This window comes from Chanos chanos, chromosome 8 (genome assembly GCF_902362185.1).
Source record: "Chanos chanos chromosome 8, fChaCha1.1, whole genome shotgun sequence".
Lineage (NCBI taxonomy): Eukaryota > Metazoa > Chordata > Actinopteri > Gonorynchiformes > Chanidae > Chanos > Chanos chanos.
Window position 1 is genome coordinate 15,745,471 of NC_044502.1, and position 15,219 is coordinate 15,760,689.

Below are 15,219 nucleotides of genomic sequence, written 5' to 3' on the forward strand. Positions count from 1 at the left end.
TCGCTATAAGCTACACTGCGTGAAAAGAGGTGTATCTGGACTGGAATACTCCTGTATATTCCCGGATACTCCACAGATGATCGGCTGTATCCAGCAGTTTGCAGCTCTGTTACACGGCATGGAATACTCCTGAATATACACCAAGTTTGGGGGTCTGCCTAGAGCCCTTAGTTGCCATGGTGAATAATCACTTAGGGGTGCTTGCAAGGGAACATTTGCACTTCACAGCTTGGGCCACCAGCACTGCGTGAAAAGTGATGTATTTGGAAATATCCGGACAAAGTAAACTTCTGCCAAACCTGCTGTTTGCCAGAGGTATTTGGATGCCCGCAGAACTTTGTTATCCGGACCTGAAAACTCCCGCAAATGTCTGTATACAGCTGTTAGACGGAGGCTTTCAGGCATCTGCGTGACCACAGTTGTTAGCTGATGGCTTGGCCTTTCAAATGCTAATAAGTCTAAAGGAGAGGTTCATTAATGGTTATGCAACTGTCCTTTACTTGGGGGTCAAAGGTATAGGGTGACCAGATGCAAACAGACCAAATGGGGGACAAGTAGTAAGTTTGTGTGGGACAATTTGGGACATGTTACCAATGCTGAGAAATAACGTAAAACTTAGATATAATGTCAGTCTAACTGAATAAGAAACACTTGCATACACTTGTATTGATAGACATTCAACATGCATTGGCCATTACAGGCCTATCAAGGGCAACTGTACTTAAGCAAAGCAGCAGGCATCATACAGCTCAAGTCTTTCAAGTTAAACCCCTGACCAAATCCAACTATAAGAATAAATAAGGCTCAAAATAAAATATTACATAAAATAAAACAATTTCAGTGTAAATCTTTATATCAAGCCAAAATCTCTATTGGATGGGTAGCATGGTCAGAAGGGATAAAAAGATCTTTTTCCTTTCTTTTTGACCAAGATGTTGACTGACAGCGTTTACCTTCATATCTGTAAAGTTTCACTAAGTTTGGTTTTTGTGACGTGGCAAATAAGTTTGTCGGCCCCACAGCTGCACAGTTTGATTGACGGCTGCCACAGCCTCTTGATGACCGCCCTCAATGCGCTCCTCTCAGCCATTGGGTGGAAGCAAGGCTTTTAAAAAAACTCAGCTATGTTGCATCTTTACTGCTTTTGACATAGCGCTATTAAATAAAGTAGAAACTATGCCGCAATGGCATAAGCGGCTCATGTGCCGGGCGGGTAAAAGAATGGATCCATATATTTTTTATTTCTGACAGTTACAAACCAAAGGACCAGCGAAAATGTGGGACATTATCTCAGTATGAGGGATGCGGGACAAAGGATACAGGAGTTTTTTTTTTTTTTTTAAGTTTACAGAGCACAGGAGTTTTTGTTGTTGTTGTTGTTGTTCCTCGCTTGTTTGTTTGGAATGTTTCTCCTCAGTACGAGGACGCGCTCCGTTTTCAAACCACCGGATTAGAATCTAAGGTTGAGTCCTGTCCAATCAGTGTTCTGTGCTTGCATGGCGTAGAGTGACAGTAACCAATGGCATTGTGTGCAACTGCAGCGCGAAATTTGCTTTGGGGAAGGTGTGGGAGAGACTCCCCGGTCAGGGCCAGATGTGACCGAGTCCCTGCTCCACACTCAGAGTCCTACTTCTTCTTTTTCCTTAATAATATAGTCTAAGTTTCAAAAAGCAGTCAAAGTCTTCAGGAGTCCGATGCAGTGTAAGTTTATTGCATTCAACAGTGAATCAAAATACAACAAACTGAGTCAGGTCCCAGGGAGTGACTAAATATAATACAGAAACTCATGCACTTATATCTAGAATTTTTACCTGCATGCTAAATCTAAGTAACCAATAAACGCATAACACGGTTGTATGGTAACACCCCTTACATCATCGGTATTTTGCATTGTCCAACCCATTTGCTTCCAGAAATTTCCCCAGAATTCGTTATTCCATACGCCATTATTTCCGGAGTGTCCTTATTTGGTTAAATAAAAAATAATATTCAACCGTGTCCTCAGTTTACCTCGAATACCCAACCATATCCCCAATTTCACCCCAGACACTTTACCCTTAATGCAGGTGTTAATTATCAGGCGTTGGGCTAGCTCATGCAAACCGGATGCTGAAGCAGCTGCATCCCAACCATTGCTTATGTTTTCTTATCACTATCCTAGATTTTACCCTTTTTATTTTGCCTTCATGTTTTGTTGTCCTTGCATTTTCCCTTTTTTTTGTACGCCGAGGACTTCTTCTGTTAACTTTCAACTTACAGAGGCCTTCTCCCATCTTAGAGGCCTTCTCTCATCTTAGAGGCCTTCTCATTTTTCCAACAAAGGGGTTACCTGTATGTAGGAGAAGCAAGTCACAGAAGGATTATAGAAGTTGTACTCCGTATTCTGTCAATAGTGTGCATTTTGAAGATGGCCTGCAAAAGAACACTTGAGTTTTCGAATGGACAGCAGAGTGGAGAGGCTACTCGTGCGCCGGGATTATCCAAGAGACCTGGTAGGAACGGTCAGACAGGTAGGACTTGAACCATGCGAGTGCAGAACCCGCGAAGCCCAGCCCAGCAAGGGCTGTCCGCTGTCCGTTCGAAAACTCAAGTGATCTTTGGCAAGTCATCTTCAAAATGCACACTATTGACAGAATACGGAGTACAACCTCTGTAATCCTTCTGTGACTTGCTTCTCCCACATACAGGTAACCCCCTTCCCCAAAGCAAATTTCGCACTGCAGTTGCACACAATGCTATTGGTTACTGTCACTCTACGCCATGCATGCACAGAAAACTGACTGGACAGGACTCAACCTTAGATTCTGAGTGGGTGGTTTGAAAACGAGGTGCATCCTCGAACTGAGGAGAAACATTCCAAACAAACAAGCGAGGAACAACAACAACAACAACAAAAACTCCTGTAACCTGTAAACTTTTTTAAAAAAAAACTCCTGTACCCTTTGTCCTGGGTCCCTCATATTGAGATAATGTCCCACATATAAAATAAATGGATCCATTCTTTTACCCGCCCGGCACATGCGGCATAGTTTCTAATCTATTTAATAGCGCTACGTCAAAAGCAGTAAAGATGCAACATAGCTGAGTTTTTTTAAAAGCCTTGCTTTCACCCAATGGCTGGGAGGAGAGCATTGGGGCCTTCATCAAGAGGCTGTGGCAGCCGTCAATCAAACTGTGCAGCTGTGGGGCCGATGAATTCATTTACTACGTCACAAAAACCAAACTTAGTAAAACTTTAAAGCTATGAAGGTAAACGCTGTGAGCTGACATCATGGTCAAAAAGAAAGGAAAAAGATCTTTTTATCCCTTCTGACCATGCTGCTCATCCAATAGAGATTTTGGTTTGATATAAAGATTTGCATTGAAATTGTTTTATTTTTTGTAATATTTTATTTTGAGCCTTATTTATTCTTATAGTTGGATTTGGTCAGGGGTTTAACTTGAAAGACTTGAGCTGTATGATGCCTGCTGCTTTGCTTAAGTACAGTTGCCTTTGATGGGCCTGTAATGGCCAATGCATGTACAAGTGTATACAAGTGTTTCTTATTCAGTTAGACTGACATTATATTTAAGTTTGACATTATCTCTCAGTGTTGGTAACATGTCCCACATTGTCCCACACAAACTTACTACTTGTCCCCCATTTGGTCTGTTTGCATCTGGTCACCCTATACCTTTGACGCCCAAGTAAAGGACAGTTGCATAACCATCAAATATGTAATTAATGAACCTCTCATTTAGACTTTATTTAAAATTATGTTTTCAGTGTGTTTTTGTATGCTCCATTTGAAGAGTCTATTGTAATTTAGCTGCACGACAGTGCAATGACATTGAAGGCTATATGGGCCTACCACTGCTGTACACCATGCAACACCTAACAAGTTTGTGTGGTTATCAAAATATAGCCTAAATATTACATATAGGCTAACCAGTAGAAAGTTACAGCGAGGAAGGGGGGCAGGCTTCTGTACCCAGTCCCACCCAGACCACTGACTGTTATTATCATTTGAAAGGCCAAGCCATCAGCTAACGACTGTGGTCACGCAGATGCCTGAAAACTTCCGTCTAACAGCTGTATACGGACATTTGCGGGAGTTTTCAGGTCCGCATGACAAAGTTCTGCAGGCATCCAAATACCTCTGGCGAACAACAGGTTTGGCGGAAGTTTACTTTGTCCGGATATTTCCGAATACACCATGTTAAAAAGGCTGCCGCTCCTTTAAGACTGAGGGGACTGAGAGGCCAATCACTGGCCAGTAGAGTAAAAACTGCTTGGTAATGTACAGACAAATTTGAAAACGGCACGGGGAATTATAAGTTCATTAAAGGAGTTACAGTTCTATAGCTTAAAACCAGTCAATTTTGATATTAATAATTTGGTAGTAGTGTTACCGGTGCGTCCATGAACAACAACACACACACACACACTCACACACACACACACACGCGCATACACACTACCTCAAGTTCACGAATGAGTGACAATAAAGAAGCCTTAATTCAAGACTGGTGACTGGAACCCCTCTCTTACGACGCAGCTAGAGTTCTAACCGGACTCTCAACAGTGATTTGAACTATCCGAGCAGCACAGAGTTTCCTAACTTTCACACCACTTTTCACGCACTGCAACATACACACAAATAACCCCATCTAAACTACACACAAGAAGACAAACAACTAACGATAGACAGTAACAACAATATCAACCCTACCTAAAGTATGGATGAATGAACAACTACGTGAGTTTGAGGTATTACTCACGAAGAGGCACACTTAAACAAAAGAACTATCTGAGTCATGTTGTAGTGGAGTTACTTACAGGGAAGAAGAAGAGGAGCAGCCCCACGTTTACATATGAGAGACTGGAGTTACTGAGGTCAGCAGTAGGACACCGTGACTGAGACTTTGAAAGACGCGGATCTTCCGAAGTGGTGAGACTGGGCCGATTCTCCCTTTCTGACGAGCAGGACAAAATGGGCAAACTTACATTACAGCCGACACAACCAGAGGCCAACTGGAACTGAACCTAGAGCTGAACTGTAGGATAGCAGGGGGTCTGGCATCTTATCTGATTTGGAGATGGGTTGTTGCTATCCTTTTGGGGTTGTCCCTGAAGGGTGGAGACACTACTTGGAGTATGTGGTCTCAAAGAGGGTTTTTTTTCTGTCTTAGTCTTGACTCCGTCCAGTGGCATAGCCAGAAATTAATTTTTGACAGGCCTCCGCAGAAGTGAATGGGCATGACTTTCACTCAGGGTCCATCACTAGCATACACATTCTTTATAACCTACTGCTGAACTGAATGACAGGTGAGACACACTGTAACGCAACTGTAGCATACTCAGTAACCAAGCCTGTCCAATCCTCAGTTCTTTGTTTGCATTGAAATTGAATATATAGTAAATCACTAAATACTGCCACATATTTATTCATCAAGAACACTTTAACCAGAAGTAGCGCAAAATGCGTGCCCTGTCTCAACAAATGCACAACATGTTGCTTTCACAACACTAACTGGGTTTCAGTCCAACTATTTCATGTAAAATTAACACTTAAACTTCGCATCAAATCTTTTAAGTCACATAAGAAATTTATTCCCTGGAAAGAGGTGATTAGCATAGGGTAAAATGATACTGGTTGATGGAAACAGGTTTAGTGGCATCAGAGAGGGATTTGTTGCAATTTTATCACGTGTTTCTGTTAAAGTTGCCATAGACAAGTTCCACAGATGTTCACAACCCCTCCTACGACGAGGACAGTGTACATTTTAATCCGCATAACACAGCTGATGAAAACGCGCACAGACATTTCCTTAGCTGAACTTTCATGAGTGCCCTTAAAATATGCGGGTGTGTTGGGTGGAAAACCAGCCACCATCTCCTGTTGAAGGTTTACATCGCTGGAAATATAAAGTCAAATCCATCCATCCATCCATCCATCCATTTTTCTGCTGCTTATCCGGAACCATTTTGCGGTGGCAGCAGGCCCAGACATCCCTTTCCCCGGCTACATCCACCAGCTCCTCCTGGGGGATCCCAAGGCGTTCCCAGGCCAGCCGAGAAATATAATTCTCCCAACATGTCCTGGGTCTGCCCCGGGGTCTCCTCCCAGTTGGTCATGCCCAGAACACCTCCCCAGGGAGGCGCCCAGGAGGCATCCTGACTAGGTGCCCGAACTACCTCAGCTGGCTCCTTTCAATGCAGAACAGCAGCGGCTCTACTCCGAGCTCCTCACCCTATCTAAAGTCAAAACCAAACTTGTTAATTGGCTAATACAAATGTCAGTCAAACCCATCAAGCATTTTACAAACAAAAAATTGGAACACACTTTCTTTATTTCAGGAGTGTTTGTAATGATATTTTAGTTATATTATCAACAAATTTAACAAACAATAACATGATTGTTTGGCTACGTGCCTGACTCGAGAATTCAGTCGGATTGAAAGAGATGGTGTAGATCACTGATAATCCATTGGATAGGAAAATATTAGCCATGTGTATGCTCAATTGTATTATCTTCTGCACTTGGAACTTTTTGCGCATGTTCATGAAAAACAGTGTAAAAAAAAAAAACATGAAAAAACAATACAAAAAAACACCAGTGCAAGAAATTGAACACGTTTGTGTTAAACATTCTCAAAGAATTAAGAATGGTAGAGGATCTAGATGGGCGCAAATCCCGCAACAACGGGCTATTTAAGCAAGTTTGGGAGAATATTCCATGCAAAGATGACGTAGTTGTTATTATCATTTTTAAGTTACAATTGTCTTAAGTAATTAACTGATCAAATCACTGACCTGAGGTAAAGCTATCGCTGCCCTGGCTCTGAACAATACTTGAAAGTAAGCATTCTTTTGAGCACTCTACCATTATTTATTTGTGTGTATGACCGACTTAGAGATTTTTATATAGCCTTCGACCGCATCGTACAGGTGGACGCAAGGTAATTTCTTTGCATTTGCAATGAATTCCGATAGTACGCTTGTGACATGTAAATGCGCACAAACTATCCGATCGCTTTCATGTGAACAATACATTTAGAATCAACAATTGGAATGATGTCAATCCGAATGATAAAAATGTGTGCATGTAACCGTAGCTAGTGATTGGTGACACCATGCAGTAGAAAGTCACAAGCTTGACTCTTGAGACTTTCACATGCGTGGCTCCTCAATGGTAGAATGAGCTGCCCAGTTCTATGTGGTCTGCTGACTCCCTCACGATATTCAAGAAGCGCCTACAGACTCATCTTTTCTGTGAAACTCTTACCTCCACATCTACTCTCTTTTGATACTTATGCTGTGTGCATTTACTTTAATAATGTAAATTTCCTGGTACTCTACTGTGGTTATTATACAGCACTTGTTTTTGAGATACTTATTGTTGGATGGTACACTGTAACGACAGATAGTAGTGCCTTCTCTGCTCTGAAGATGGAAGTATAGTTTTGTTGTGTTGATCATTGTTCATAGAATCCCAATTATTAGGATCCCAATTACTCTTGCACTTTTGTAGCTCAGGTCATTTAGCATTGTTTCTATCTGTATCTGACTATATTACATGCTTTTGCTTCCGTAAAACTTTTTTTTGCACCTGTACCTGTGCCTTGACACTTTGTTACAGTGTTCCTACCAGTGAACACACTTTATTCATACCAAAATTTGATCAACACAGAGCAAACAGACAATATATGATTTCGTATTGAACACTGTCATGCAGATAACTATAAAGATCATTAGTTAATTCTACTTCCACCTGGTTATCCAAGTACCTTAAAATCTAAACAGGCATTGATAGGTTGTATAGACAACGGATTCAAAAAGTGACTCCAGGTAAAATGGCAGGAAAATAACAATAAAAGTATTTGACCAATACTTGTCCTATGTCTCATCTGAGTTTCCTGTTAATTTTTTCCACTCATTCTGGACAATTTCATCAGTAGACAGCAATCCCTGCGGGCAAGTGCATAGGTCATATGGTTTTATCTGGTTGGATATCAGATGTGGGTGTTTCCATCTGCTAAATGTTAAAGTATAAAAAGAACAAAAAGATAGAGGTTTAGGGCATGAAGACAGGAGTTACAGGATAGGAATTCAACAAGGATGTGTCTCCTGTGATTGAACATTTATCTTGGTAGGAAGAATTAATCAGTCACTTTCTTTCAAAAGGTAGACATTCGCATTTGCAATTTCTGCGCTATGTTCTAAGGGATTTTTGACACACTTGGACAATTACATGTACATACACTCGCATAAAACAGCCATATACATTTCAGGACTGTGTGCAATAAGGAAATATTTTTTTTACTCAATGTAGTATTCCTTGTGAAAATTAGCTGTAAATGTACTTTTTTTCTGAAAATTACATTAGCCAAGGGTTTAATTCTACTTTTATCTCTACCCTAGGCAAGATCATTTAGAGAAGTTCAATTCCGGATTTCACTTGATTCAAGTTTCATTCAAGTGCTTGTGTAGAATATGTATCATATGGATTTTATCTTGCTTCAGGAAAAGTTCCACATATGCTGATGGAGAACACAAATCTGAATCAGACTGGTGAAATGGCAGCTGTATTATTCTGTTTCCCTCACCTGCAAGGCTCCTGTCCTCGAACTCTCAGACTGTCTGTTATAAGGGTGGCCATGTACGTCTTCATGGTGACTACCATTCTAATGACTGTGTGTGGAAACCTTCTGGTCATCATCTCTATATCCAACTTCAAACAGCTACACAATCCCACCAATTTCATCATTCTCTCTTTGGCTGTAGTTGATTGTTGTTTAGGCTGTTTCATCATGCCTTTCAGTATGATCAGATCAGTTGAAGGGTGCTGGTACTTGGGGAAACATTTCTGTAAAGTCCATTCCAGTCTAGACATGATGCTGTCTACGACATCCATACTGCACCTATGTTTGGTTTCAATTGACAGGTACTGGGCCATATGTAATCCTTTGCAGTACAAGACAAAAGTTACTGTGTTTAAGGTGATCCTGAGTATTGTCATTACATGGTCCTTCTCGTTCATTTTCAGCTTTGGTGTTGTGTTCTCTGAGGTGAATACAGTAGGTTTGGAGATGCTAATCATAATGACCTCTTGTATAGGGAGCTGTCTTTTGTTTTTTAACAAACAGTGGGGTATCATTGCTCCTCTAGTATCATTCTTCATTCCAGGGGCTGTGATGACCTGCCTATATATAAAGATCTTTCATGTTGCTAGGAGACATGCCAAGGTCATGTCTGATAGAGTGGCAACAGTGACTCGTCATGAGCTTAAGAACCAAGCATCAGAGCAGAGAGAAAGAAAGGCTGCTAAAACACTGGCTATTGTAATGGGAGTGTTTCTCCTCTGCTGGCTGCCCTTTTTTATTACCACTGTCATAGATCCTTTTATTAACTTTATGACACCAATTGTTGTTTTTGATGCCCTTGTTTGGTTTGGCTACTTTAACTCCATGTGTAACCCTGTCATCTATGGCTTCTTCTATCCACATTTTCAAAAAACTTTTAAAATCATTTTGGCAAAGATTTTTGGGATGAACACTACTTCAATTATAGTATTATCTTAATGGACACATTTTTACATTTATCACAAAGAATTTATTTTATCCCATTATTGTTGTTATACAAGTGACAAACAATTTCTTTCTTTGTCTTTTAAATTAGAAATTAAATTCAGTATTTTGTGACAGAATTTTGTGTTTTGGGGAATAGTCTGACAAGGGTAGTAAGCCAACTGAAAATCAGAAAATCCTTCAACTAATGAAGGGCTTGATAATAAGCTTATGTGTGGAATCGAATATGTCCAAGCAGGGACAGTTCCAAAATGTGCAGAACTGTGGGAGCCCAAGAGCATGATTGTGAAGCATGTTTTGCAGATCACTAAATGAATGATAAAATATGATCTGATCTGCACTGTAAACAGGAAATCTGAGTCTCATGTATGAGATTTAGTGGCTACATTGCCTTTCCTAGTCTATATTAATTTTTTCATGTTCCCTCATCAATTTTACTTAACGGACTCTGTCATCATTTGGCTAGATCTGAATTTCTTTCTGTTTTACCCTTGTGTAGAACATCGGTATGAACAGGGATGCAGACCTAAGATGAAGGCTTCAATTGAACCTTGAGTAAATTCAAGTTCTTGACTGGCAGAGTTTGTCTGACCTTTATCTCCAGAAGTCTGAAATAGCAGTAGAGATGTTATCAACATTTTTCACTTTGTTGTCTATATGGTTATTCTTGCACTATATCAAAACAAAGTTTCCATTCACATGACATGTAATCTGCTCAGTTACAGCATTCTGTAAAAAATATAACCTCACACTAAGGTTAAGCTAAAGAAATAAAAATAAAAACTAGAAACGGAAACTGCAATACTAAAGAATATAAAATATCTAGAACATGTGCATTACTATGACAAATTCCCCTTGGAAAAAGGACAACATCAATTTATGTAACCAACGTTAATTGTAGTTAGATAGTGTGCTACTGAATAAAGTTGTTTCACTGTACAACCTCTCTGTCACAATCGTTGATTGAAAGACTAAATAATTAGTCATGATACGATGTATCATTAAGTACAGGATGAGGGTTGATGGGCCAAAAGTAAATTGTAAAGACTTGGAAGTGTATGTGTGAATTACACAGGGCAGGGGACAGAGTGGCGGTGAAATGATTCTTCCCCCCCCCCCCCCCAAGAGCTTCATGCTACAAAACAAGTTACATCAAATGAGATGAACATAGTGTTAGACCAGTGTGTGAAGAGTGTGTCATTCCTCATTGAAATGGAAAGATGTTAACAGCCCTCCAGAGAGCAGTAGTTTGTGTGTGCATGTGTGCGCGTGTATGTTTATGCGTGCGCGCACGCGTGTGTGTGTGTAAGTGAAAATGTTTACTTGGTAAAAAGTAACCAATTAAATATAGAAAATGTAATCCCAGAGCTATGTTTATTGTGGAACAGCCCCCCAAAAATAAGATTGTGTTTGATTGGACATGGTACTGAGGTATTATTGGAATTTTATGCAAATTTATCAGAGTGGGTATTTCCATATTGCAACATATTAAGACATACACTGAGATGCCTGTCAGGCATTTGTCTCAGTTGACAGACACATGCAATCAAATATGAGCTCTCTGCAGAAAACAATAAGATTTTATATACTTCTTGATATTTTCTTTTTTATTGAGGGGAAAAAATTGGACATTTTTAAACTTAACATACCATATATTTGATAATTGTACCCAGAGCGGTTGGAAGGATTTTGACTGAAAGGATCATCTGATGTCTTTTTCATGGGCAGAACATACACAGTTAAGATTTTTTTTTAATTTTTCAGTCAGCAATGATCCACCCATGTTGACAGAGAAAACAGGCCTGAATCAGACCAGTGGTATGGCAGCTATGTTATTCTGTTTTCCTCACCTGCAAGACTCCTGTCCTCGAACTCTCCGGCTGTCTGTTATAAGGGTGGCCATGTACGCCTTCATAGTGACCACCATTCTGATGACTGCATGTGGAAATCTTCTGGTCATCATCTCTATATCTTACTTCAGACAGCTACACAGTCCCACCAATTTCATCATTTTCTCCTTGGCCATGGTTGATTGTTCATTAGGCTGTTTCATCATGCCTTTCAGTATGGTTAGATCTGTTGAAGGGTGCTGGTATTTGGGGAAACATTTCTGTAAAATCCATTCCAGTCTAGACATGATGCTGTGTTCTACCTCTGTGATGCACCTGTGTTTGGTTTCAGTTGACAGGTACTGGGCTATTTCTCAGCCTCTGCAATACAAGACAAAAATTACAACATTTAAAATTCTCTTATTTGTTGTCATCATCTGGATGTTTTCATTTATTTTCAGTTTTGGAGTTGTATTCTCAGAGATAACTTCAGTGGGTTTGGAGATGCCTCTTAATCCTTGTGTGGGTAGCTGTGCTTTGATTGCTAACAAACAATGGGCCATTATTAATGCCCTAGTCTTATTCTTCATTCCAGGAACTGTGATGGTCTCCGTGTATATGAGGATTTTTCATATTGCTAACAAACATGTCAGGGTCATTTCTAATCGAATGGCCACAGTGAACTGTCATGAGCTGAAGAACCAAACATCAGAGCAGAGAGAGAGGAAGGCAGCTAAAACACTGGCGTTGGTAGTGATTGTATTCATTCTCTGTTGGATGCCCTTCTTTATCACCATTGTTGTCGACCCATTTCTAAACTTCCTGACACCTGTTAATATTTTTGATGCCCTTATCTGGTTTGCTTACTTTAACTCTGTGTGCAATCCTGTCATCTATGCTTTCTTTTATCCAAATTTTCGGAAGGCATTCAAAATTATTATGGCAAAAATGTTTGGCCTGAAGAATGCTTCACATGTTCTACAGTCTTGATCATCACATTTTCAACATTGCTGAACAAAAAAAAATCCCATGTTCTGTTACTTTTGAAGAAATGATGAAAAATTCACTGGTAATATGTTAGCTTAAACCTCTACAAAAGAAGAGAGAATAGTCTTGTTAGAACAGAAACAGTAGGTGAAGCCAAAATGATGAAGTTCTGTTTTGTCTCTCAGTATGTCTATCAGGACTGCAAGGGGTTCAAAGAGGGAGAGAGACGGAGCATTACTTACTCTGCACTGTAACAGAGACAGCATTCAAGCTGACAAAAACAAAGGCAAATAAACAATCAGAATGACCACACACAAATCAGAATACACCCACATAGGAGATGCATTTCATACATCTTCTTTACACATTTCACAGGCCTGTTTTGAATTTCCCCGTGACCCTAATCAGGATTAGCGGCTTAGATAATGAGTGAGTGAGACTGTTTTGAATTTTTTTCTGATTCATTCTTTCACTAACTGATTCTCTGATTGTCTTGGATTGACCCAATACTCAACCCATTTTCCCTCTTCAGCCCAACACTTCCAACCCAAATAAAACTAAACTGAATGCTGTCATCAGTCTACATAAATTTCAAATGGTATGACTGCTTATGTATTGCTTTCACACTCGAATAATCCCGTGGGAAATTAAAGGGTTAAAATAATAGTTTTAATAATTTAGAATTATATATGATAATAAAATTGTTTTGAATTGTATATTTTGTGCTCATGTTTTTTGTGGTATCATTGCTAAAATTACTGTAGATGTTTATTCTGTTTTATTTACGAAATGGTGTAACCAGTCAAAGCTCAGGTCAGAGGTCAGTATGGAAAACAAAGGAAGTGATTGCGTAAGGAGAGTGGGGAGATTACAGAGGGAAGACGTTGAGGTCGTGTGTGTGTGGAGATGAGTAACCGAGTAGTACACTAAGGTTATTAAAAGTGTCAATCTAGTTTATGTGGTTGCAGAGAGGACATGGTAAGTAAATATTTACACTTTGGCTAGACGTGTGACTGCTGTTTCCAATTCTACAGTTCTTGCAAGCGAGTTGGTTAAGTTTGTGCGCGTAGCATTATCTGTGAGTACTCCGAATAACCTAGTTAGCAGCACGTTAACTACCACAGTTAACGAACGCAGCTGAATCCAGTGGAGAGCTACCAGGGAATGGCCAAACTTCCCCTGGTGACGTTGGAGCTTTGCGACTACCTGTTTCTCCATCTCAACGTTTCCAAGACCTTGTGACTGCCTTGGTACTGTAAGTGACTGAGCTTGAGTGAACCTGCCATTTTGCTGCAATCAGGCCCGCAACATGGGGTTGGTTTTCCTTTTTTTCTTTTCTATGCCGGCTTTTAGTTGTAATTTTATGTGAATAATGTTCATTGCATTTAAGCATACGTGAACTTAAGGACTTAGTGGCCCCATTATATCAATATCTTGCTGTATAATAAAAGTTTAGTGCTAGTAAATGCAACTTTTAACATGAATGGACGTGTAATACCAACTACATATTTAACAGCCATATAATGTCCACATACCAGAGGCGACAAACCAAAGCAATGTCTATATTTGTGTTCAGCAATCTTTCAAATCAGAGACACACATAATAACCCACACAGTACAAACAAATGCTGTCAGTGTTGTGGGTTTAATACCCTCCTTTTACAACCAAAGATTCTATTCAGAGTCAAGCCAAATGTTCAAAACAATAACAAAAAAAGGAAATAGGCATTGTCACATACAGGCCTATCAGGTAGCAAAGCCTGCCTGTCATGTTTTTGGGATGTGTAGTTTTTGTTTTGGCCATGTGGTGTCCTCAGTCCTTGTTTGTGCCTGTTCAGTTTATCATTGATGTATTGTTTTCACCTGTGTCTTGTTCTGCCTGTCTATTTAAGTTTCTTGTTTTCTTCAGTTCCTTGCTCAGTCTTGAGTTGTTACCCTGCGTTCGATTCTAGATCAAGCCTTCTTGTAAACTCTGTGTTTTTTGTGTTTTCTTGGACTGCCTCCTGTTGCTGAACCTGTTTGACTGGACAAAGATTCTGCCTGCTGCTTTTCTTGGTTTTTGACACTGATTTTCTCTGCCTTCTGGTTTTTGACCTCTGCCTGGATTGGTTTGCTGATTTTTGCCTGACCCTCTGGATACCTCTGCCCTGATTAACCTATTAAAGGAATCACTTGCTCTGCACAAGCTTTTGTGTTGCTTTCTGCAATTGGGTCTTGAACTTGGCCCCAGGGTAAGGCTCTGGGCTTTCAAGCCAGAGCTCCGGGTTCGATTCCCAGGTCGATCGTTACAGCAAGACTGAGCCATGGAAAAAGACCCAGCAGAGCCGCATCATCCGCGACGCCCACAGATAGACCAGCTCTCTGCCGCCGTGTCAAGTCACGATGCCACTGTGCTTCGACACGAGCAACAACTGGCCACTCACCACGCTACAGTTGACCGACATGAGCGTGCTCTCAATGAGATTCTCCAGACCCTACAGACCGTAGTGAATAGCCAACCCTCTCCTGCACCTCCAGCTCCCCCTGATCCCCCACGTCAGCCCGTCTCCGAGCCTCGACTCCCTGCTCCCCTGAGGTTTGATGGTAACCCAAAGGACTGCCGTGGTTTCCTGACGCAATGTTCTCTTTCTTTCGAGCTCCAGCCCACTACCTTCCCTACGGATCGGACACGAATCGCCTATATCATCACCCTCCTCACTGGAAAGGCCCTGGCCTGGGCCACAGCCGTGTGGGAACAGCAAGGACCTGCTTGTCACAACTACAACGCTTTCACAGATGAAATGAGGAGAGTATTCGACCATCCTGAAGGAGGCAGAGAGGCGGCTAACAGGTT

General features: G+C 40.7%; 2 protein-coding genes across 2 annotated transcripts; both read left to right on the top strand.

Annotated features, from left to right (window-relative positions):
• Positions 1–8,526: 8,526 nt before the first annotated feature.
• Positions 8,527–9,564, top strand: LOC115819349 (trace amine-associated receptor 4-like). Its single transcript, XM_030782914.1, has one exon. It carries the CDS (start codon positions 8,527–8,529, stop codon positions 9,562–9,564), a length of 1,038 nt encoding a protein of 345 aa, XP_030638774.1.
• Positions 9,565–11,399: 1,835 nt separating this feature from the next.
• On the top strand, positions 11,400–12,389 carry LOC115819350 (trace amine-associated receptor 4-like). Its single transcript, XM_030782915.1, has one exon. The coding sequence runs from the start codon at positions 11,400–11,402 to the stop codon at positions 12,387–12,389; it is 990 nt and encodes a 329-aa protein (XP_030638775.1).
• The last annotated feature ends 2,830 nt before the right edge of the window (positions 12,390–15,219 follow it).